Raw genomic sequence first — 23274 nt, 5'->3', positions numbered from 1 at the left:
ACAATGCATCATGAAAAATGGACTTGTCACATCCGGGAACCCGACATAATGATAATCTTCACACTCCATAGTGACGGAGTTCACACCTTCTGAGTATATAACCAGTGTATCATACTTTGTTTGATCATCCATCTGATGATCCGTTGCTTGAACGGTGAAACACTGTGTAATGGAATTTGATCTCTGACGGTTTTCCGCTTGTGTGTGATGAAGCTCTGCCTCGCTTGCATTGAGCACTCTCCGCAGTTTGAGACCATTCCCTTGTGTAAAACTGCATCATAAACTAAGCAAATCACACTCATACTCCTCATCATCGACAGTAGCATCCTGTGTTACTTATCTTGCATACTCCATAGTCACAATAGTAGGGCCACTTCCGATGGCTACCCTAAACAGCATCCCCAGCCTTCCCACTATCCCAGGTCTGCAGAGATCCTTAGAGGAAGAGCAAACGGCTGAATCATGAAATACTGGGAATGTGTGTAGTTTTGTTAGTCAGGCAAGACTTACAGATTAATTAAGTGAGGTGTGTCTTGAGGCACTCCACTGGGAAGATAGCGGAGATTATTAGAATGCAAAAACCTGAACAAGGAATGAAGGAATGTTGAAAATTGTGTCTAAATAATCTTTTGACAGGGAAATTTAAGGTTTTCATCTTATCTTATAGCATTTTTAAGAGAGCATATCTGAAAAACCAGAAACGCTGGGCAGGGCTATCTCTCTGATTTCACTCAAATTTTGCGAGTAGGTTCCCTTTGGGGTCTACGACAACCATGCAAAAGGGCTAGTTGCATAACTTACGGACACCTTGGCTAAAATGGGCTCAAAATACGACTGAACATTGGGTCCAAAAACGAGTGCTGGTACAGCGTACGCAATGGAGCTAAGAACAAATCACCGCCCTGCCAACATTACCTCACCTGAGCAGTCTTCGCATCACCGCCACATAGAGCCATGGCTACATCCAGGAAAGCAATGGCCATCATCTCCAAATATCACTAAATTGCATCGCTAAAATAGCCAAATTTCAAGGGCCATAGCGAGAGCCATTTACAGCGTCTATTTTTCTGAACCATGCAATGCAGGATAGAGGACTATACTCCATTACCACCCAGGACATGTCTCGTAAAAAAGTGTTCCAGGTTTTCTGGAAATAAACAAATTCAAATATTTTCACTTCACCACATTGCAACATTGCCAATTTCATACCCGACGACGGAAAGAGCCTCCTCAAGCTCCATCACCAGCACGCCAAACACTGCAGCGTGGTCACCTCTACCAAGTCTGACAAGAAATTGGAACTGGCCACCCTTGTCACTCCAAACAACAACCATTTCCTTCCCTGAACAACTCGAATTTCACTAGCTCTGCAGAAGTGCAAACATATTGAACTAATCTCGATTTGTGCGATTGAAGCACGATATTTTTGCGTCCTGAAACTGGCCGTGTGCCGACCACCGCGTGACATAGCAGATCAACGGATTTGATCGATTTGATCGACAATCAAGATCAGAATCAAAATCTAGACGATCAGGTTGATCAGCAACATGATATTTACTATGCTATGATGTATGATGGAATCAAGAGTACATAACCCCCCAGAGTGTGCAACGCCGATCCAGCTCTACATAGGGTCTTGGTCGAGCGGAATCGGATCTTCTGATGTCATGCATACACTCCACACCAGTGCAAGGCCGGTCTCGAGGCAGGGCACCATTGTTTTTGATCCAAGAGTACCCGCGACTCCCCGGGTTCCCTTCAGATGTGTACGGTATTATGACGCAAAGATCCGATTCCGCTCAACCAAGACCCTATGCAGAGCTGGATCAGGCGTTGCACACTCTGGGGGTTATGTACTCTTGATGGAATGCTGCTTGAGTGAAACCATGAAGAGGCACGATGCCCTGCACTTCATGATTTGCGATCTAGCTGCAACCTGATTTCCAGGAATCTCCTTTGAAATTTCGACCACGTAGCATGCAGACCAACCACCAAAATCTCAATCCGTTGACATGCAGAATCCCTGGATGGCACAAAAACAAGCGAAAAGGGCTTTTTCCGCCAAAAAAAGTTCAACTCTGCAGATCTGCTTACGGCACAGTTCAACCCTGCATTGCAGTTCGATCAGTCGGCGCGTCGGCGCCCGCCTATAGCGCCTGTCAGTGCAGATCTTGTGGTCAGGTCTTGAAAGTGCCGTTTACAGTTCGAAGTGCGAGTGCAAACCGTACATATTTTTGAAAAAAACCGGGACGTTCAAAGCAAATCCATGGAGTTTTCAGGAAAATCCTGTATCAGACGAAACTGTGATTTCCGGGATTTTCCTTCAAATCCCCTGGACCCCGAGAGTAGTTTTGATTTCCCGGGATTTTCCCGGGAAAACCGGGAGGGTTGGCCAGTATGACGTAGTCGCTACAGGTTCGAGCACTCGCTTTTGAGGTGCACTCCGGAGAGATCGACTTGTTGGGTACGGAAATGCATCCATTGCTATTTCGTGTATCTGGTAAGTTGGTGGTGTGTTTCATGTATTTTTTTAGGATGCCAACAGTGATTTTGTGTTTCACGCATGGATGACATCTGTTGCTGGAGCGACATAGCTCAACAAAGAGAATAAAGTTGATTCCTATCGACATAATGTCTCTATTCCCACCTGATCTATATTCCTGCAACCAGATAACGTGATGAGCTCAACACAATAGTCATTATTGGGGTTTTGAGCGTAGTCATCCGAGTCCTAGAAATCGAATTTTCATTACAAGCTGGTTTTCAAAATATCCTCCTTGCCAGGTCGATGGAGTCGCGCTGACACCAAACGCTGCGTGGTCAACCAGCCCTGCATTGTCACTGATTAGAGTGTCGACCTTTTGGAGACAAATAGTTGCTCGACAAGAAAATTACAACAAGCAGACGTACGCTCGCTCCTCACCGAACCTGAGGAAAACCCACACCTTGCTGCATGCTGCGAACTCCGGCAACTCGTGTAAATGTACGCAAACATCGTGTTGCTGATCAGCCTTCATCGTCCAGATTTTGATTCTGATCTTGATCGTCGATCAACTCAATCAAATCATTCGATCTGCTATTTTGCTTGGTTGGTTGGTTTATTTTAATTCACACAATAAGTGGGAACTAGACCCAATGTTATAAAAGGCGAATGGATAAGCCGCATTTAGAAAAGAGAGGACAGGAATTAGAAAATTACGAAAGTATCTGACAAGCGAGTATCAGGGGAGACAGGGTGGTTGAGGAGAGCTAAGGGCGGGCTAATCTTACCAACAATATGGTAGGCAACTTATGCTAAACTTGTTCTGTCTTGCTATGGTCCCAACATCATCCGGCAGCAGGTTCCAGAGTGCAGATCCTGCTACTTACGGCCGAGAAACGCCAGAGCGAGTGGAGGATGGCCCGGCTGAGTGCGTTCAATTACACACTTGGATCGATTCATAAATTCATTCGCATGCATTCAAGTCGTTCGATTTCCATGTCATGAGCCCTGGAAACGATTCGGAATCGATTCCACGGATCCACATGGGGTGATGTGAAAAAAGAAAAGAAAAGAAGCCACGTGTTGAAAAGTCATGACGGTACTAAAATGGTCCGCCACATGCACATGTACACAACTCCATCAAACCTCTTCCAGCAACAAAATAGGGGAAAGGCAAGATAAAGGAGGGAGAAGAAAATGCTGGCAAAAATTGTTCATAGAATAACTGGGCACAGTTGCTTCAGCAAAATGTGTTACTCTTGGCACTGCTGCGCTCCGGTAACAAACAAGGAACATCATAAACAGAGCAATATCGCACCAAGCAGGAAACAGCATTTCTTCTGTCTAGTCATCATTAAACACCGTCCAGATCCAAGGGATCGGGAATGCCTCGGCATTGTCCATTTTTCAGACGACACTTAGCGTAAAAGTAAACATGGAATATTCTACATGCGAAAGTGACTACATCATGTACAAGTACATGTGAAAGAAAAGCGATGAGAAGAAAGTCAGTATCAAATAGCAGTTTTTTCGTGAAATCTACGACTTATGGCCCTTTTCCTGAAAAGGGCCGTACATCGTAGATTGCACGGACCTTTTGACTTTTTAAGTTTTGTTCAACGTCATGACCACGTAACCAAAATCTTATTGCGATTTTAGCATGTTCACGCCGTTCGATTACTTGGAAGAAAGTGCGCACTTGAATCGATTCACGGATGAATTCATGAATCGATTCAAGTGCGTAATCCAACGCACCCACTGAGCAGACCACTAGACCTCTGAAGACGGGTTCCTCTGTCAGCAGATCTGACGAAAAGTACGGACAATGTGGCACTAGATTTCCCATGAAGGCACCTCCAGACAAACACTAGTAGCTTGCGCTTGCTGGGTTCGCCTATGTCACGCTGTGGTCGGCGCATGGCCAGTTTTAGGAAGCATAAATATCGTGCTTCGATCGTACAAATCGAGATTTGTTCAATATATTTTGCACTTCTGCAGAGCTTTGCTGCTAGTGAAATTGGAGTCGTTTAGGGAATGAAAATTAATGGTAGTTGTGTGGAGTGACAAGGGTTGTGAGTTAAAATTTCTTGTCAGACTCGGTGGAGGTGACCACGCTGCAGTGTTTGGCGTGCTGGCGTTGAGGGGGCGCTTTCCGTCGTCCTCACCGATTTGAATGAGTTTGCCCGACTGGTTTGCTATGGAGCGAGCATTAAATATTGTAAGTCGGTGAGTGGCAACATGTATAGACTAGAATCATTCGTTTCCGAACGCAAATATCTGTACTCCACCGGGCGTTTTCTAAAAGCGGCCAGATAGATTTTCTTCATTTCTTCAAGAAGTACAGCCAGCTATGTGGTTCATACAATTAACATTGGATATTCGATATTGAATGAATTTGATGGACCTACAGTACGTTTCAAAAAGATTAGCAATCCTGGCGATCGCCCGCGGAGTTTGCCATCTTACCATATGAGCACTCGAGAGCTGCCTGGAAAAACTCACTGTGAACTGGAAGAAATATTCCCCATGAAAGCAGGAAGAATGACAACTCACTCACGTCGATACAGTCATGCACGTTTCGTTTACAACAAACGAGTTCTTCCTCGTATCGATAATGGAGTGAACTTGTCAAAACGAAAGTGTTGTAAATGTTGACGAGCGGCATGGGTCCCAATTCGTTTTGTGATCAAATAGTTTCTTTGAGCTGCGATGCAATTTCATTTTATTTTTATTTATTTCACCTTCCCGTGGCCAGAGAATATAGACCAATATGGAGGGAGGAGGCAGTAGCCAGCCATGGCAGTAAACAAAAAAAGCACATTACTGGAGGCAAAGAGAAACTAAACTCGATAAAGAATTAGCAGTTATTAGGGAGTTTCTGCCCTACGTTTCGGGAACGCGAAGCAAAGAATCACGCGAAGTCTCTTCGCGTTCCCGTAACGTAAAGACATCCTGTTCTGCTCTACTCTTCACGTAGAGAAGTCACGTGGAATGAGTACTGGGAATTTCCCCTTCCATATTTGGCAGTTTTCTGCATCAGTTGATCGATACCCAGCCAATCCGTACGCATTATCTTTGCGTGTGCCACAACGTAGAGAACCTCATCTCCGCGTAGAAGATTTTACTGATAGAGGCAGGGCCAGCCAGAGAGAATAGGCAGCGAAAAACGGAGATCTGGTATAAGCTGATGTTCGGGCTTAAGGTAAAATGCAGGGATTGTGCGTAGGACGAGTGGGAAGAACCCAGTTATATTTGCGCAAATGTGGCGGGGCTTTGTCAAGACGAATAGAATGAACAACAATACACAGTTTTCGATCCGCTTGACTAGAGATAGGGAAGGTTTGCGGAAAAGGACTTTCAGTATCCTCTTATTGTGGACTTCCAGGGTACTCATTAACGATGTACTTGGTAAGGATGACCAGGCGGTTGAGTAATAGAGAAAAATGGGGAGAATATAGCAATGATAAAAAAGGCAAATGCATTCAAGCGGTAGCAAGAGTCCATAAACAAGAGTATGCAACTGTGATCTCTTTTCTATGGGCCAGATGGGCGGCGCGCTGCCTTCATTACATCATTCAGCTGCAGTCCGCGCACTGCGGAAAATCAAACACTACGCTTTCCCTCTGGTTTGAAATGAATTTTCGTACGGAACTGTAGTTCACGCGCCAAAATTTAGAGATCACGTAGGTACTGGAATGAATCGAGCAAAAACGGATGGGCTCGTACGAGAAATTGTGGGTTTGAGTGCATGCTTTCAGAGCGTGATGGAGGCAAGTTACGTAATGATGGCAGCGCGCCGCGCACTGGCCCATAACCACAGTTGCATACTCTTGTTTATGCACTCTTGGCGGTAGGTGGGAGCAATGAGACACGAGATAGCCGACAGATTTACTGACTTTGCTACAGACTACAGAACAACAAGGACAATCAAGGCTTGTTTGCTGCTACTTTAAGTTTCATGCTTACGCAATCATCAGGCAACAACCTTCGGTGACTTTGCTACAGATATAGTCGACATGTCTACTATATAGTCGACATGTCTACTAAACGATACTAAACGATAAGTCTGAGAGCTAGTTTCTTTCTTGAAGGAATGCGCAATGGAACTTGTAAAGACACTATCTCAGCTCTTTGCTTCCAATACGGAGTTCTACCTGGAAAAGTCTTCCACGAGCGGCGTCAGCTTCGGGTCATAAAGGGTTCATGAGATCAATCAACGAGATGCCATATCGCGAAATCCCATTTGCCACATCTCAAAAGAACTACGACAAAAACGCCTTTTTACGGTACATTCACAACATGACTTACAGGTGTTGTAATTTGGTTGTGGCTTTGAACAGCCCGTCAGGTAGGTGAACAAGTTGATTATGGGCCAAATTCCTGGGAGAACAAAGTAGAATTTTTATAGGATGTATAATCCTGGAAGAATGTCTTATTACTCTATTTTGCGTGCTAGTTTGTAGGTGGAGTGTGTGGATTACAGTGAGGGCTGCGTCCCACCCACATGTGGAGATTCATACAAAGTGTAAGTCCAAAATAGCATGTGAGCCCAAATCTCTGGGAGAACAAAGTAGAATTTTGGTAGGATGTATATAGGATATATCATTACATCCGATAATATTGGTTATGTAGAAAGGAAAAGACATTATGGATACGAGTTAAGAGTAACTCTCCATCACTGTAACATGATACTTTATACAGTCAGAAAGTGCAATAACTAGGCACAATACTGACAGAGTACTGAGACATTCGACGTCCTGACACCTAGCTTCAACACATCTCCGTAGCGCTAACCGACAGCCTTCCAACTTGGAAGGTTCAAGGTTATGGAAAAGACCAAAGAGGGGAAGGTAAGCGCAACGAAAACGAGCAAAAGCTACAGTCCCAACAGAACAAAGAATGTCGATTGTTACTGGACCGGATGACGAGACCAATACGATATCTGACAAAGCGGTCTAACTACAATTCGAAGCAGCAAAGCAGCACACCACCCAACTTGGCGCTACGGAGATGTGTTGAAGCTAGGTGTCAGGATGTCGAATGTCTCAGTACTCTGTCAGTATTGTGCCTAGTTATTGCACTTTCTGACTGTATAAAGTATCATGTTACAGTAATGGAGAGTTACTCTTAACTCGTATCCATAATGTCTTTTTCCTTTCTACATTTATTTATGGCTCAACATCCGAGCTTCAAATATTGGTTATAGTGATATTTTTGCTGGATAAAATACGTTTTGCTTTTGATATTTCGTGCCAATATCACTGTAGCCGATATATGCTTATATCCGGTCACTCTATAGCCGATACAGACTGTACTTGGGTCACACGATTAGTGGGCAGGGCGTCTCCCCTTCAACAGCCAGATTACAGACACTGAAAATGGCCAAACCACCACAGAATGTTGCCGAATTGCAATCTTTCATCGGTTCCTCAAATTTCGTGCGGAAGTTTGTGCCTCATTTCGCAGAAATTGCAGCTCCTTGGCACGGCCTCTTGAAAAAGGCTGGAAATGGCACTGGGAGACCACTCACGAGCAAGTTTTGGCTAATTGAAAGATGTTATGTGTTCGGAAGCGCTACTGGCACACTATGATTTACAAAGGCCAACAGTGTTGCAAGTGGATGCTTCGGGAGTGGGCCTTGGCGCAGTAGTACTGCAGAAGCAGAAGAATGGCGAATTACGACTGTCCGCATTCATGTCGCATAAGCTGAACCCAGCAGAGTCACGCTATGCTCAAATTGAAAGAGAAGCGTTGGCTGTGGTGTTCAGAGTTACCAAATTTCGCCAGTACCTACTCGGTAGGGAGTTCATAGTGGTCACTGATCATCGGCCACTCTTGAAGTTACTGGGAAATCACGAGGATGTCCCCACTCTTGCCTCTAATCGAATGAATAAATGGGCATTGCAACTGGTGGCGTATGATTACGAAATGCAGTTTCTCGCGGGGAAAGAAAACGTCCATGCGGATTTTCTCTTGCGACAACCAATGCAATCTGTGTCACCGAGCGAGGAGGAGACTGTCACGGTGCAGGCTTATCGAGAACGACTCAATAATCAAAGCGGCTGTGGTGAGAGCAGATTCGGATTCTGTATTGGCTAAAGTAATCCGCTATGTGGTTAATGGGTGGCCTGCTGAAATTGAGGAAGACCTCATGGCATATGCTGGCAAGAGAATGGAATTGTCTGTGGAGAATGATATCTTGTTATGGGACAACCGGGTGGTGATTCCTAACTCACTTCGAATGCTCTTGCTACGAGATCTGCATGCAGAGCATTTTGGCATTGTGAAAATGAAGCAAGTGGCCCGGCGCTACTTGTGGTGTCCCGATTTTGACCAGGATATAGAATCTAAAGTCGATGGGTGTATGCAATGCCAAGAGAATGCCAAATGCCCACCGGCAAAACCCGGTGTTTGTTCATGGCCTACGGGTCCATGGAAACGGATACACATTGATTTTGCCGGGCCATTTCTGGGAAAAATGTTCTTGGTGGTGGTGGATGCTTACTCTAAGTACTTGGATGTAATACCCATGGCTCATGCAACCAGTGCAACCACGATTTCTGCTTTACGCCATCTGTTTTCTGTGTTTGGTTTGCGTTAACACTTGGTTACAGATAACGGCAGTCAGTTCACGAGTGCGAAATTCCAAGCGTTCCTGGATGGCAATGGCATTTTACACACAACGACGGCGCCAGGTCATCCAGCAACTAATGGCCTCGCGGAACACTACATTGGCGTCTTCAAGCAGAAGATGAAAGAAATGTCGAATACTGGTGAACCACTCAACGTCAGGCTCGACCGGTTTCTCTGACTGCATCGAACAACGCCGACCTCCAGTGGGAAGACGGCGGCAGAGCTTGAAATGGGCCGGCAACCGAGAATCCGGCTCAATGCATTGTGGCAGTCTGAGAGTCATCGGCAGGTCAAGGTGTACCAGGAGAGCTTGACTACGCCAAAGTTTAACACCGGTGACGCTGTGTTTGCCCTGAACTTTGGTAGTAGAGCAACTTGGGTACCAGCTACTGTAGTGCATGTCCACAGCCCTCACAGTTTCGGAGTACAGCTGGATGATGTCGTCAGGAAGCGCCATAGGGAAGAACTACGACCGCGGGCGGTGTAGTTTGGCCAAGTACCCGTTTCTTCTTCTGTGGACCAGGCGGTGGTCGCACAGCTGCCTACACCGACCAGTGACCCGCCGACAGTACTGGATTCTCCTCTACCACTTCCGGACGCTAGCAGCAACAGTGGCCCCAGCAGCAGACGCCGTTGGACGCGAGACGGCTCCCAGTGTTGTTGCGCCGGCACCCTTGCGTCTCTCCGACCGACATGTCTCTGCGCCCAAGCACAGAGACATGTCGGTCGGAGTTCAAACTGCGTACTATTACCTTTGAGTATGTATTGCTTGTCCCGTTATTTTGATCTGATGCGGCCTGAGTGTAGGAAGTGGACATTTCTGGGCCAGATGAATATTCTACATGTAGGTCATGACAAACAGTCTTCACATAAGATTGTTTTTCATTTAATTCATTGAAACATTCGCATGGTTTCTCTTCCGATCTGTTCGAATTCCCCAACGCTATGCAATATTGGCTAACTTTATCTGTCATTCCTACCTCGATATATAGCTCAGCTCTCATGGACTATGCTGGAAGCTGCAGTAACTGTTATAAGTATAATTATTCCCGTAGCTATGCAGAAGATGTTACTTCAGTAACGTCTGGCACTAGCCAGGGTTCACACAGCTTTAATTTGGTATTTATTTGTTTTTTTGTTTGTGTCACGTATCTGTCCCGTACCGTACCGTACCGTACCATCGAACACAGTTGGCCACAAACAGCTGGCCACAATATTCAAATAGGGCTTTCAAATGCAAGATCATAACATGAAGCAACTTGGAAGAATGAGTAGGAATGCTAAGTGTATTGGGGAATGCATGTAGGGCAATAGCGCAGGTTCGAATCCCAAGTTATGCCTAAACAAATTAGGAGAATTGAAAATTGTCATCCCTATGCTTTTTTTTAGGTCATCAATGTGGTAAACGATGTCGTATTACCCTCGATCGTATCTGTCCCATACCGTACCGTATCATGAAAGACGGCTGGCCGCAAACAGCTGGTGACGATATTCAAATACGGCTTTCAAATGCAAGATCATAACGTGAAGCAACTTGGAAGAATTAGTACGTATGCGAAGTATATCGGGTGATGCATGCAGGGCGATAGTGCGGGGTCGAATCCAGGTCATATCTAAAAAAATATAGGAGAAATGAAAAATTTATAACATCCCTAGGTCATCAAGGCAAAAAAGCATAGCGCAGGTCCCTGCGCTTCCAAGCTCTCTCGTGTTTGCAATGTCTGTTTGTTTGTTTTTGACCTTTTTACTTTTGCATTATCCGGTCGTTGTATTTTCAACAGCTACCTCTATATCTGTCGGCACCAAATTAGACTGCCTCTTTGGTTTTAATTTTACCCCACCCCCAAAAAAAACTTGGGGGGGGGGGCGAATGCTGTGTATGTAATGTGATAAGGCGCACATGCGGGCCTGGGCTCGTGGCTGGTTTTGCATGCTTGCTGTGCTAGACTTGGTCCGAGAATGCGAGCTCCCTTTTCCTCGTCTTTCTATTCCTTGATTATTTACAATAACTGTACGAACCTTAGTAATGCTGTGTGTTGGCCCTTAGGACCAGACCTAACACAGTAGGACCATTGGTTTTAATCATAGCCATTACTAACAGGATACAGAACAGGATCGAGGGTAACCACAGTGCCAACAATTAGACTTGTTCACACTTGCTCCATCATTTTTGTCTACTGCTCCGAAATGTACATTTTTGAAATATTCTCAACTGGCTTGCTCCATTGTAAAGTCATTCTGAGAATGTTTGGGCATGGACCTCGTGAACAGAACCCTTTACTGCAACCATCCATCGGCGCCATGATGTGGCAGTCATGGGGTTTCTTTCAGTCGCATTTGGGTAAAAGTCAGTTAGGCTGAGAACTGTTCTCAAGGAAAAGTTTCGCAACACACTGTCGCCAGGATAAAACATCAGAAAACTGTTAGAAACTGGAAAGCAGCCGACTCGTGTAGGCAGGTTGTAAACGTGAGAATCTAATCCTAAATTACGCGTTTTTTCACGTGTGTTCCGAAGAACTCGTTCCCGTGCGCATTGACGTTTCACGGCTTGCTAATGGCCAACAACGTAACCAGATCATATAGAATCAGTGAGTGCAAAAAATGGCACAAACCTGACAAGGAGTACTGAGACATTCAGCAACCAGACATCCAGCTCGAACACTTCACCAAGGCGCAAGCCAACTACCTTCCAACTTCGAAGGCTCAGGTTCATTTTCTTTGCCAGTCAAGCGTGGGGGAGCGACTGCGTCATCCTTCTTGACTGCGCATCCGGTACGGGGCCTGGTGGGTGCCTCCCCCGGCTCCAGCTCTCTGTTCCATGTTTTCTTTTGGTTAGATTCTTCAATGGAGTTATTTTACAGGGTGGGACAGAGCTCTTGGCCGTTGAAGAAAATGTTGAGTCACCTCCACCATTACACTGCGGTGTCAACGTGGCTGACTAGACCCTCCTGCACACAACCATCACCATTGCGAGGACACTTCCCTAGACGATATTGATAACTCCTTCATTGAAGGTAGACGTGGAATGATTAAAATATATACCAAACTGCTAATATATAATGGTTTGTCACATACAAAACTGATATATTTGAGGTGATAACGCGGGAAAAGGAAAGTGTGAAATACTGTTGACGCACATGGGACATGCATGCAGCGTCACAAATTCGGCACGGAAAATCAACCACAATGACTATCAAATTCAGAAATAATGAGCCAGAAACAGTGTAATGTGTAGCTAGTGGGAGTCTTTGTATTGCATTTGTCGGAGCGCCATAAAGGCGTGCAAACTCATCTCACGACCCGCTGACGTCGACCGCCACAGCAGCCCCTGGGGCATGAACTCATTTTCGTCGTTCCCCTGCCCAGTTGTAGGTTCTTTTACGTCCAATTCCCTGCTCTCCCAGGGAGAGTATGGCTACCATAGATTTTGGTATTCTGGATACCTAGGGCCGGAAAGCCTAGCAAGGGCCAACAATATGAACTTGGCCAGCCTCAGCCGAGTTCAGCTCGTCGGAGCACTCCGGGAAAAAAAATCCAGCCAAATGATCGAGTAGCATTACAGACTGTGCTGCCGATGGACCCTCAAGCCGCCAGCATCAGGATGCTTACGATCATGAAGCAGCTGAGGGAGACAGTGCGTCTTCTTGTGGAAGATATTGCGGACCTGAAAAGTCTAACAGCCTCCAAAGAACAGAAAAAGGAAGCCGCCATTGCGGACTTTCGAGAGGAGATTCGGGCTTTCCAGGAAAGAACGTCTAATTCCAACATGAAAGGAAGAATCATCGGAGCCAGCTGCAGTACGTGCTGGGGGGGGGGGGGGGGTTCCTACGCATCGCAGATAGCCATTGAAGCACCAATAGAGTCCCCAGCCCCCAGTCCGCCTTCTAGGCTGCGTTCGGTTTTAGCTTCCTGGTAGGTTAGAATCACTCTATTGATGGAGGTAGACGGTAAAGATTCAGGGGTTTTACGTCGATCCCTAGACGACGGCTACAAAGGCCAACTGGACAACAAAGAAGGTGACGCCTAAGAGAATGTTTTATGATCTTGCACATGCTTATATTGTGATAGTGACGTCAGTTCGCTACAGTACTCCCCCGCCATTGGTGAGGCCGGGAGGCGCGAAGCACGATAAACAAGATAAAAAGAGAAGAGAAAGGAAGCGCGGCATGTACAAGGCGGAAAGGCAAACATATAATACAATATGTACAAGAGAGCGCTGCGTGTACTGTATGAAGTTTGTTGATAACGTGGCCACAAAGACCAAAACAAAACTCAGAAAGCAGAAAGTGGAAAAGAGAGAGATGCATGACAGAGGCGGGTGTCAGAGTTGGAAAGAAAGAAAAGAGGAAATGTATGCGTGACAGAGGAGTGTTATCATGTAAGAGGCGGCTGCAACGTACCAGTCACTGAGTACAGGAAACACTGGGGCGAGGCGTGCCGTGTGAGGCGAGGACTGATGGAGGCGTGCGTACCTCCAAGTCCTGTGCCACGCGTATGCCTGCAAACTGATACTTGGGGTGGAGGTGGCCAATTTCCAGCTTGAGGCCAGGGTGAATATAAAGGACAAAGACGACTGAACGATGTGCTGTGACAGGATAGCGGGTTATCCAGGTGGGCCGGGAGGACAGCAGGGGCCACACTAGCTCCGAGGCGGATACAGTTTCGAGATGGTGAGGCTCAAGTTTCGAGACGAACAGGAAACTGCGTTGAGAGCTCAGGGATGGCACGCACCGAGAAAACTCCGAAGTAGGCAGCGTCAAGGGTCACCAGTTTAGGGATTTATGTTGCACTCTAGTCGACGGCTACAATGGCCAACCGGACAACAAAGAAGTTGAGGCCAAAGAAAACTTTTTTTCTTACGCCTGACTATAATGTGATAGTGTTGTCAGGTCGATACAGAGGTATCTGTACGCGAAATGTTTTCTTCTGTATTGAGTTGTGTACAACTACAGTCTGTATCGGCTATTGAGTGACCGGATATAAGAATATATCGGCTACAGTGATATTGGTGAGAAATATCAAGAGCAATACACCATACCGCCACATTGCGCTCTTGGCCGATCCAAACTCTGCACTCACATCACCAACACCACAGAAACAGATGTCTGGAGGGTCATTGTCAGTATCAATCCATATACCGGAATTGTCCTCTTGTACTTTTCGCTGCTGTTATTTCGCTATCTTTCTCTGGTTTTGTAAACCTGAAACACTGACATGGCGTTTCGGAATCGTAGGAAAGCATGATTCATAATTTGTAGAGCCGACAGTCGTCACAGAGCAAAGCTGTCAATGCTGCAAACAAATAAGAGCGAACCTTTTTTTTAATTTTTCGTCCACCAGGCACAATGGGAAGAAAAGCACTGCACTCACATCTCGTTGTAGCTATTTTTCAGTTCAGACCTTGACAGATCAGGACAATGGCACCCAGGAGCAAGACGAGTGGAAAATGAATAGCAATAGCAGCTAGCGTGTCGACGCTTCGCGATGATGTCAAAACTCCATGGCTACCTGCAGTGACCATGATCATCCTTAGCAGACGGATGGTCATTCGTAGCTGTCTACATTCAACTGTATCTGATACAAGGCTGCTCTTGGTTCTGCACGGGTTTCGGTACGGGGTGGATGACGAACCACATTTTCGCTTACGTTGGTTGCGACCACCTCGTGAGCGGCATCAGATATCGGTCATAAAGGGTGGGGAAGGGTACCTCAGTCCAACCAAAGAGATGCCACTGGGCACTGGCGGATAATCATCGAAAAGGTGGCAGATTCTGCTCGAAAAGCAGTGAAATTGGCAGAACGATACAAACTTTATGGCGGGCAATTTCTCGAATTTTGCTCCATTTCTTTATCCACATACCAAACATGCATGAAATTTACAAGAAAAGTACCGAATTCTGCCAATTTTCTGCCGGCATTATCCGCATATGCCTAGATGCCACCTCTTAAAAGAACAGAACTACGCCAACAAAAACGCCTTTTTACGATACATGCACAACATGACTTACAGGCTTCTCAATTCGGTTGTGGCGTCGAATAGCCCGGCTGGTAGGTGAACAAGTTTATTCCAGTAGAAAACCCTGGGAGAACAAAGTAGATTTTTGATAGGATACATATCACTTCCTGGAAGAATTTCTTATACCGTGCTTTACACATTTACCGCATATCAAAATAACAGAACTACGCAAAAAATCTCTTTTCCGATATATGCACCCCATGACTTGGATAAGATGTACATTGTGTAGTATCCCTGCCTTGCTTGTAGCGTATCCTCGTACGTTAGCGTATCCCTATACATTAGCGTATGTTGTCTGTTGCCTGTAAAAGCTGCTAGCCATTTCTGTTTTCATGAGATTTGATAACAACAACAAAGCCGAACAGAAGAGCTGTTCAACCTCCAGGTGTGTACCGGAGAAAGTTCTTTTTATTGCCGCTTCATTTTTTCAAAGAGAATTGGTGAGCACACATGCTCATTCGCTGGGCACTGCAAATTCACAACTCATTTTCATTTCTCAGAATAATTTTCAACGTTTTTAGCAAATTGCCCTCATCAGGATGCTATATGAAGTGGAAGTCTGCAAAGGAGAAGTTATATACATCAATTTGGTGTTCTTAGGTGTTAATATTTCGATGACTACACATGTTACCTCAGTGCTAGGAATATGATATGTCTAAAACTAGTGAAAGATCACAAGCTTTCACTGACTTCTATGCTGTGTGTTGGTAATAAGTAATTAGTTAGCACAGCGCAGATGTCACCAGATAACTTGAGAAATGTCTGAACAGGTTTCTCGCGAGCAATACACGAACGTGACCATGTCAGTGTTTTCCAGAAAATACTGTCACCTACAGTTGCGCTCGGTGAAATCCGGCCCGAAGTGCAAAACCGGCGCCGCGAATTGGCGCGAAGCCAGCTCCCATTACATCACTGGCGATTTGTGTGTATGAACTCAACGGTACGCACCTCGATAGCAGAGTACCCAACATCCTGTTTCAACCTCCCTGTTCGCCAGACATTGGTTGGTTGGTTAGTTGGTTGGATATATTTAAAGTCGAACAACAAACAGGCATGTCTGCCTCCTTATATGAAGACCACTTCTGGCAATAAAACATTTTAAGAGAGCATGTCTGAGAATACCAAAGTATGTGTGCAAGTGGATCTCTCCGATTTCGCTCAAAATTTGCAGGTAGGTTCCCTTTGGGGTCTTGCAATAAAATTCAAAAATTGCGCTCAGGCCTTCAGTCACTTTTGCAGCAACAGTCGCACAAAAAATTATTGGTGGCGCAAGGAGAAGCTTGTCGTTTGGAGTGACAAGTGATCACCGCTGCTTTTCCTTGTCAGAGTCAACACTACATTTTGTTCTGCGGCCTTGGGAGTAGTGTTGGAGTAGAAATTGCTGAGGAGACGTCGCGGAGTGGCGAGCTTTCCTGCGCAGGTATGACTTTGGCCGTATTTCAGCATGGTCGAGTGGAAAAATTCAAAAAAGTTTATTTCAAGAAAACCCCAAAAGGAAGATGGTGGACATGTCCTCAGTGCTAGAAGAGGTGTTCTACTATCTGCTGGTGTATAGTTCTGGCCAATTGAGAACGTAGCTGGCTGTTTTGCCAGAGCTTGTAAATTGGCTATTTTCAAGACGATCATTTGTGGCGTCAGGGGGTGATGGACCTCGTCTTCTGGGATGCTGGCGTGGCTAAGCGGTACTGCTCCAGGAACTCTTCTAAGGTGAGGCAATGTTGGCTTGATGGAGTTTTGTTCATAGCTTGTTCGTACACGCTGTGGCGTGACTCGTTTCTAGACCAATAAATATTGTGATATTTCGGCCATGCAAATGGCCGAAATATCACAGGGGTATGCAAATTTCAAGGTTCCCTTCAGAAACTTTTTCAAGGGCTTTGCATAATAGATGCACACCCCATCGTTGTCTGGAACCTCCACCTCTTGAGGCTGGGCTTGCTGCCAGCGCAAGGTGTAGGCCATCCATTCGACAGACATAATCACGATCCGTAAACTTGCCGGTCGAAGGAACAAAGCTCGATCCAAGCTCCAGAATCCGCCTGGTGCTGTCTGGCACACAATCATCCACAACCAATGCCTGCTGGACACTGGATCCATCACATGCCGCCGCACTACTGGTCCGAGCGCCAAGCTGGGCTTGTGATGCGGCTTGCGTAATTTCATGCTCTTGCTGGCCAGCTTCTGCACGAAGCTTGCCAAGCTCCCGGGCTAGCCTTGCATTTGCGGCGGGCAGACCACGGGTACATTATGCATGGCGACGGCACGGTTCAGCGAGTTGAAAGCGTTCCCTGCGTCTACCAGTAGGATCGCCTCAGTCGCTGGTTGCTCAAAGAGGTGCTCCATGGCATGTACCGCAGCCTCGCAGCCAGATGGGACACCCGCGCACAGCTGCAGAGGAGCCGTGACCATGAGCATGTCAGGCTCTATCACTCGGGCGACAGCCTTGCAGACGATCCTACGGAACACCTCACCCACTGCGATTGGCCGCACGCCCGGGTTCTTATTGAGCGGAATCAGCCGGGCCGCAGTGAAGGCTGCCAAGGAATCTGGGTCAACATCCTCCCTGCACAGAAGCCTGGCGGTCTCCGCCATGGAAGAAGCCAGCCGGTCCGAACAAGTTCCGTAGCATGTTAGCATTCGCTGCCAAGCCTCTGCGTCAAGGCCACACGGGCCGGATGAGCCGGACATCTCGCGAGCGACGCGTTTAATCAAGGCGGGTGTCAGCCTCTCAAACAGAATGGGATCACATTCAGGGCTGTCCGCCGCATCCACCAGAACGCTCGGGTCAGGGCTAGCAGGTAATGGGTGCTTTTCGAGCAGTGCATCTCTCACGGTCTTCCCAGTGTCGGCGTCCATGACCTCATCCATCGCCAATACCCCACCGGACGAGGCTGATGAGGCGAGACGAATGGCCGATTGTATTATGCTGGAGAAGACCAGCTTGCTGAATCTCATATCATCAATTTGCCCATCTGCCTCCCGAGGCCCAGAGTCCCGAAGAGGGGCAAATGTGCCTGGAGGCACCTTTCCTCGCGCAGCAGCTCACCAATCCGCCCAGATTCCCATAGGCCGAGACGCCGATCAAGGTGCGGTGCCGAAGCCCCGTACTGGGTAGCACATGGATTCTGTAGGAGCAGCTGGGAAGCCACGACCACAGCCGCCCAGGCATGCCGGCGCGCTGCACCACCAACAGCAAACGAGTACATGAGGTCAGCCAGTAGAGCCACAAACCGCCGACCCACGGCTCCATGTGGCACAATAAATAGATTCCGACGCCACGTGATGACCTCCTCATATGCGGTGAGAACAGACTCAGTAGTAACAGCAGCAGCAGCAGCAGCAGCAGCAGGATCCGGTCCCGGATCCGGCACAGAACCACGTGCACCAGGGGCGTTAGAAACCGGCTCTGATCCAAGTAGTAGTAGTAGCAGTAGCAGTAGCAGTAGCAGTAGCAGTAGCAGTAGCAGTAGCAGTAGCAGTAGCAGTAGCAGTAGCAGAAGCAGTAGCAGTAGCAGTAGCAGTAGCAGTACAAAAAATTATAGTAGTAGTCTGTGGTGGTGGTGGTGGTGGTGGTGGTGGTGGTCGTAGTAGTAGTAGTAGTAGTAGTAGTAGTAGTAGTAGTAGTAGTAGTAGTAGTAGTAGTAGTGGTGGTGGTAGTAGTAGTAGTAGTAGTAGTAGTAGTAGTAGTAGTAGTAGTAGTAGTAGTAGTAGTAGTAGTAGTAGTAGTAGTAGTAGTAGTAGTAGTAGTAGTAGTAGTAGTAGTAGTAGTAGTAGTAGTAGTAGTAGTAGTAGTAGTAGTAGTAGTAGTAGTAGTAGTAGTAGTAGTAGTAGTAGTAGTAGTAGTAGTAGTAGTAGTAGTAGTAGTAGTAGTAGTAGTAGTAGTAGTAGTAGTAGTAGTAGTAGTAGTAGTAGTAGTAGTAGTAGTAGTAGTAGTAGTAGTAGTAGTAGTAGTAGTAGTAGTAGTAGTAGTAGTAGTAGTAGTAGTAGTAGTAGTAGTAGTAGTAGTAGTAGTAGTAGTAGTAGTAGTAGTAGTAGTAGTAGTAGTAGTAGTAGTAGTAGTAGTAGTAGTAGTAGTAGTAGTAGTAGTAGTAGTAGTAGTAGTAGTAGTAGTAGTAGTAGTAGTAGTAGTAGTAGTAGTAGTAGTAGTAGTAGTAGTAGTAGTAGTAGTAGTAGTAGTAGTAGTAGTAGTAGTAGTAGTAGTAGTAGTAGTAGTAGTAGTAGTAGTAGTAGTAGTAGTAGTAGTAGTAGTAGTAGTAGTAGTAGTAGTAGTAGTAGTAGTAGTAGTAGTAGTAGTAGTAGTAGTAGTAGTAGTAGTAGTAGTAGTAGTAGTAGTAGTAGTAGTAGTAGTAGTAGTAGTAGTAGTAGTAGTAGTAGTAGTAGTAGTAGTAGTAGTAGTAGTAGTAGTAGTAGTAGTAGTAGTAGTAGTAGTAGTAGTAGTAGTAGTAGTAGTAGTAGTAGTAGTAGTAGTAGTAGTAGTAGTAGTAGTAGTAGTAGTAGTAGTAGTAGTAGTAGTAGTAGTAGTAGTAGTAGTAGTAGTAGTAGTAGTAGTAGTAGTAGTAGTAGTAGTAGTAGTAGTAGTAGTAGTAGTAGTAGTAGTAGTAGTAGTAGTAGTAGTAGTAGTAGTAGTAGTAGTAGTAGTAGTAGTAGTAGTAGTAGTAGTAGTAGTAGTAGTAGTAGTAGTAGTAGTAGTAGTAGTAGTAGTAGTAGTAGTAGTAGTAGTAGTAGTAGTAGTAGTAGTAGTAGTAGTAGTAGTAGTAGTAGTAGTAGTAGTAGTAGTAGTAGTAGTAGTAGTAGTAGTAGTAGTAGTAGTAGTAGTAGTAGTAGTAGTAGTAGTAGTAGTAGTAGTAGTAGTAGTAGTAGTAGTAGTAGTAGTAGTAGTAGTAGTAGTAGTAGTAGTAGTAGTAGTAGTAGTAGTAGTAGTAGTAGTAGTAGTAGTAGTAGTAGTAGTAGTAGTAGTAGTAGTAGTAGTAGTAGTAGTAGTAGTAGTAGTAGTAGTAGTAGTAGTAGTAGTAGTAGTAGTAGTAGTAGTAGTAGTAGTAGTAGTAGTAGTAGTAGTAGTAGTAGTAGTAGTAGTAGTAGTAGTAGTAGTAGTAGTAGTAGTAGTAGTAGTAGTAGTAGTAGTAGTAGTAGTAGTAGTAGTAGTAGTAGTAGTAGTAGTAGTAGTAGTAGTAGTAGTAGTAGTAGTAGTAGTAGTAGTAGTAGTAGTAGTAGTAGTAGTAGTAGTAGTAGTAGTAGTAGTAGTAGTAGTAGTAGTAGTAGTAGTAGTAGTAGTAGTAGTAGTAGTAGTAGTAGTAGTAGTAGTAGTAGTAGTAGTAGTAGTAGTAGTAGTAGTAGTAGTAGTAGTAGTAGTAGTAGTAGTAGTAGTAGTAGTAGTAGTAGTAGTAGTAGTAGTAGTAGTAGTAGTAGTAGTAGTAGTAGTAGTAGTAGTAGTAGTAGTAGTAGTAGTAGTAGTAGTAGTAGTAGTAGTAGTAGTAGTAGTAGTAGTAGTAGTAGTAGTAGTAGTAGTAGTAGTAGTAGTAGTAGTAGTAGTAGTAGTAGTAGTAGTAGTAGTAGTAGTAGTAGTAGTAGTAGTAGTAGTAGTAGTAGTAGTAGTAGTAGTAGTAGTAGTAGTAGTAGTAGTAGTAGTAGTAGTAGTAGTAGTAGTAGTAGTAGTAGTAGTAGTAGTAGTAGTAGTAGTAGTAGTAGTAGTAGTAGTAGTAGTAGTAGTAGTAGTAGTAGTAGTAGTAGTAGTAGTAGTAGTAGTAGTAGTAGTAGTAGTAGTAGTAGTAGTAGTAGTAGTAGTAGTAGTAGTAGTAGTAGTAGTAGTAGTAGTAGTAGTAGTAGTAGTAGTAGTAGTAGTAGTAGTAGTAGTAGTAGTAGTAGTAGTAGTAGTAGTAGTAGTAGTAGTAGTAGTAGTAGTAGTAGTAGTAGTAGTAGTAGTAGTAGTAGTAGTAGTAGTAGTAGTAGTAGTAGTAGTAGTAGTAGTAGTAGTAGTAGTAGTAGTAGTAGTAGTAGTAGTAGTAGTAGTAGTAGTAGTAGTAGTAGTAGTAGTAGTAGTAGTAGTAGTAGTAGTAGTAGTAGTAGTAGTAGTAGTAGTAGTAGTAGTAGTAGTAGTAGTAGTAGTAGTAGTAGTAGTAGTAGTAGTAGTAGTAGTAGTAGTAGTAGTAGTAGTAGTAGTAGTAGTAGTAGTAGTAGTAGTAGTAGTAGTAGTAGTAGTAGTAGTAGTAGTAGTAGTAGTAGTAGTAGTAGTAGTAGTAGTAGTAGTAGTAGTAGTAGTAGTAGTAGTAGTAGTAGTAGTAGTAGTAGTAGTAGTAGTAGTCACATCCTTTATTGCTGAACCCACAAATAATTGTGATACAAATTGTAAACCATCCGAGGAAGAAGAGAAAGCCATTTAAAATAAAAAATAAAACAAAAAAGGTTATTGTGCCATGCCAAACGGGTATTATTAAGTCATGTACCAATTGTAGTAGTAGTAGTAGTAGTAGTAGTAGTAGTAGTAGTAGTAGTAGTAGTAGTAGTAGTAGTAGTAGTAGTAGTAGTAGTAGTAGTAGTAGTAGTAGTAGTAGTAGTAGTAGTAGTAGTAGTAGTAGTAGTAGTAGTAGTAGTAGTAGTAGTAGTAGTAGTAGTAGTAGTAGTAGTAGTAGTAGTAGTAGTAGTAGTAGTAGTAGTAGTAGTAGTAGTAGTAGTAGTAGTAGTAGTAGTAGTAGTAGTAGTAGTAGTAGTAGTAGTAGTAGTAGTAGTAGTAGTAGTAGTAGTAGTAGTAGTAGTAGTAGTAGTAGTAGTAGTAGTAGTAGTAGTAGTAGTAGTAGTAGTAGTAGTAGTAGTAGTAGTAGTAGTAGTAGTAGTAGTAGTAGTAGTAGTAGTAGTAGTAGTAGTAGTAGTAGTAGTAGTAGTAGTAGTAGTAGTAGTAGTAGTAGTAGTAGTAGTAGTAGTAGTAGTAGTAGTAGTAGTAGTAGTAGTCACTGTCACTGTCAGCGGCAGCCCAGGTTCAACAGTACGTGACATTCTGCTTGATAAGCATCCCCAGCCTGCTGTACCTCCGGATGACGCTCTCTTGCAGGGGCATGACGCGGCTACCCCTCAAGATCCGATCCTTTTTGCCAGGCTCACAGGAGCGCTGATCAAGCAGATAAGTCGTCAAATGTCCGGAGCGGCCGGTCCATCGGGCCTGGACTCTGATGCGTGGAAACGCATGTTGACCTGCTTCGCTGCGGCGTCTGACCAGCTCTGTGCGGCAATGGCAGAAGCAGGAAAACGCTTATGCACCCAGGAAGTCCCACCAGAAGAGCTAAGTTCGTTCACTGCGGCCCGCCTCATCCCACTGGACAAGCAACCGGGGGTGCGCCCTATCGCTGTTGGGGAGGTTTTCCGGAGACTAATAGGCAAAGCTGTGATGAAGATAATTCAGTATGACGCCATGCACGCCACAGCCCCTCGTCAACTCTGTGTTGGTGTTCCGTCTGGGTGTGAAGCTGCCGTGCATACGATGACCGACATGCTTGTCTCGCCGGAGGTGGAGGGTGTGCTCTTGGTCGATGCCACCAACGCTTTCAACGCTATGAACCGCACAGCAGCCCTACACAACGTGCCACTCGTCTGCCCTGCCCTGGGGCAGGTGTTCAAGAACACCTACAGCAGTCCATGCCGCCTGTTTGTGTCGGGTGGTGGAGAGATAAGGAGTCAGGAGGGTACCTGCCAAGGTGATCCTCTCGCCATGGCGATATACGCGGTCGCCATGATGCCATTGATAGACAAGCTGTCAGAGTGCTGCCCCGACGTGGTGCAGCTATGGTATGCTGATGACGATGCTGGTGGCGGACAGCTCCTCAATCTAAGGCAGTACTGGGATGGGATTCTGGAGCATGGCCCTGGGTATGGGTACTACCCTAACGCGAACAAGACAACACTAATTGTCAAGGAGCAGCATTCGGCCCTGGCACTCCAGCTTTTCAGGGACACGGGCATTCGTGTTGTGACCGAGGGTGCTCGTTATCTTGGCGGCGCACTCGGTACAACGGTCTTCTGTGAGGAGTATATCACAGATTTGATCGACAAGTGGACGCTGCAGGTTGATCGCCTGGCGGAGGTGGCCACCACTCAGCCACATGCTGCGTACGAGGTGTTTGTAAAGGGCCTCGTGTCCAAGTGGCGGTACCACTTG

At 45.3% G+C, this 23274-nt stretch overlaps 2 protein-coding genes across 2 annotated transcripts in view; one reads left to right on the top strand and one right to left on the bottom strand.

Moving 5' to 3' along the window:
* Positions 1-506: 506 nt before the first annotated feature.
* The window catches only part of LOC135821755 (carboxypeptidase N subunit 2-like), a 178932-nt gene continuing 156164 nt past the window's right edge, over positions 507-23274 (bottom strand). Inside the window, exons 10-12 of the mRNA XM_065334753.1 lie at positions 15124-15195; positions 6791-6862; positions 507-582 (exon numbers count right to left, since the gene is read on the bottom strand). Coding sequence (XP_065190825.1) covers positions 507-582; positions 6791-6862; positions 15124-15195 — 220 coding nt within the window. The remainder of the gene's footprint in view (positions 583-6790; positions 6863-15123; positions 15196-23274) is intronic.
* On the top strand, positions 18299-22115 carry LOC135821249 (uncharacterized protein DDB_G0271670-like). Its single transcript, XM_065334310.1, has 2 exons — positions 18299-18340; positions 21564-22115. The coding sequence occupies exons 1-2, from the start codon at positions 18299-18301 to the stop codon at positions 22113-22115; spliced, it is 594 nt and encodes a 197-aa protein (XP_065190382.1).

The sequence above is a fragment of the Sycon ciliatum genome, chromosome 7 (genome assembly GCF_964019385.1).
Source record: "Sycon ciliatum chromosome 7, ocSycCili1.1, whole genome shotgun sequence".
Lineage (NCBI taxonomy): Eukaryota > Metazoa > Porifera > Calcarea > Leucosolenida > Sycettidae > Sycon > Sycon ciliatum.
The sequence above is the reverse complement of the archived record's forward strand: the minus strand, read 5'-3'. Positions and strand labels throughout refer to the sequence as shown.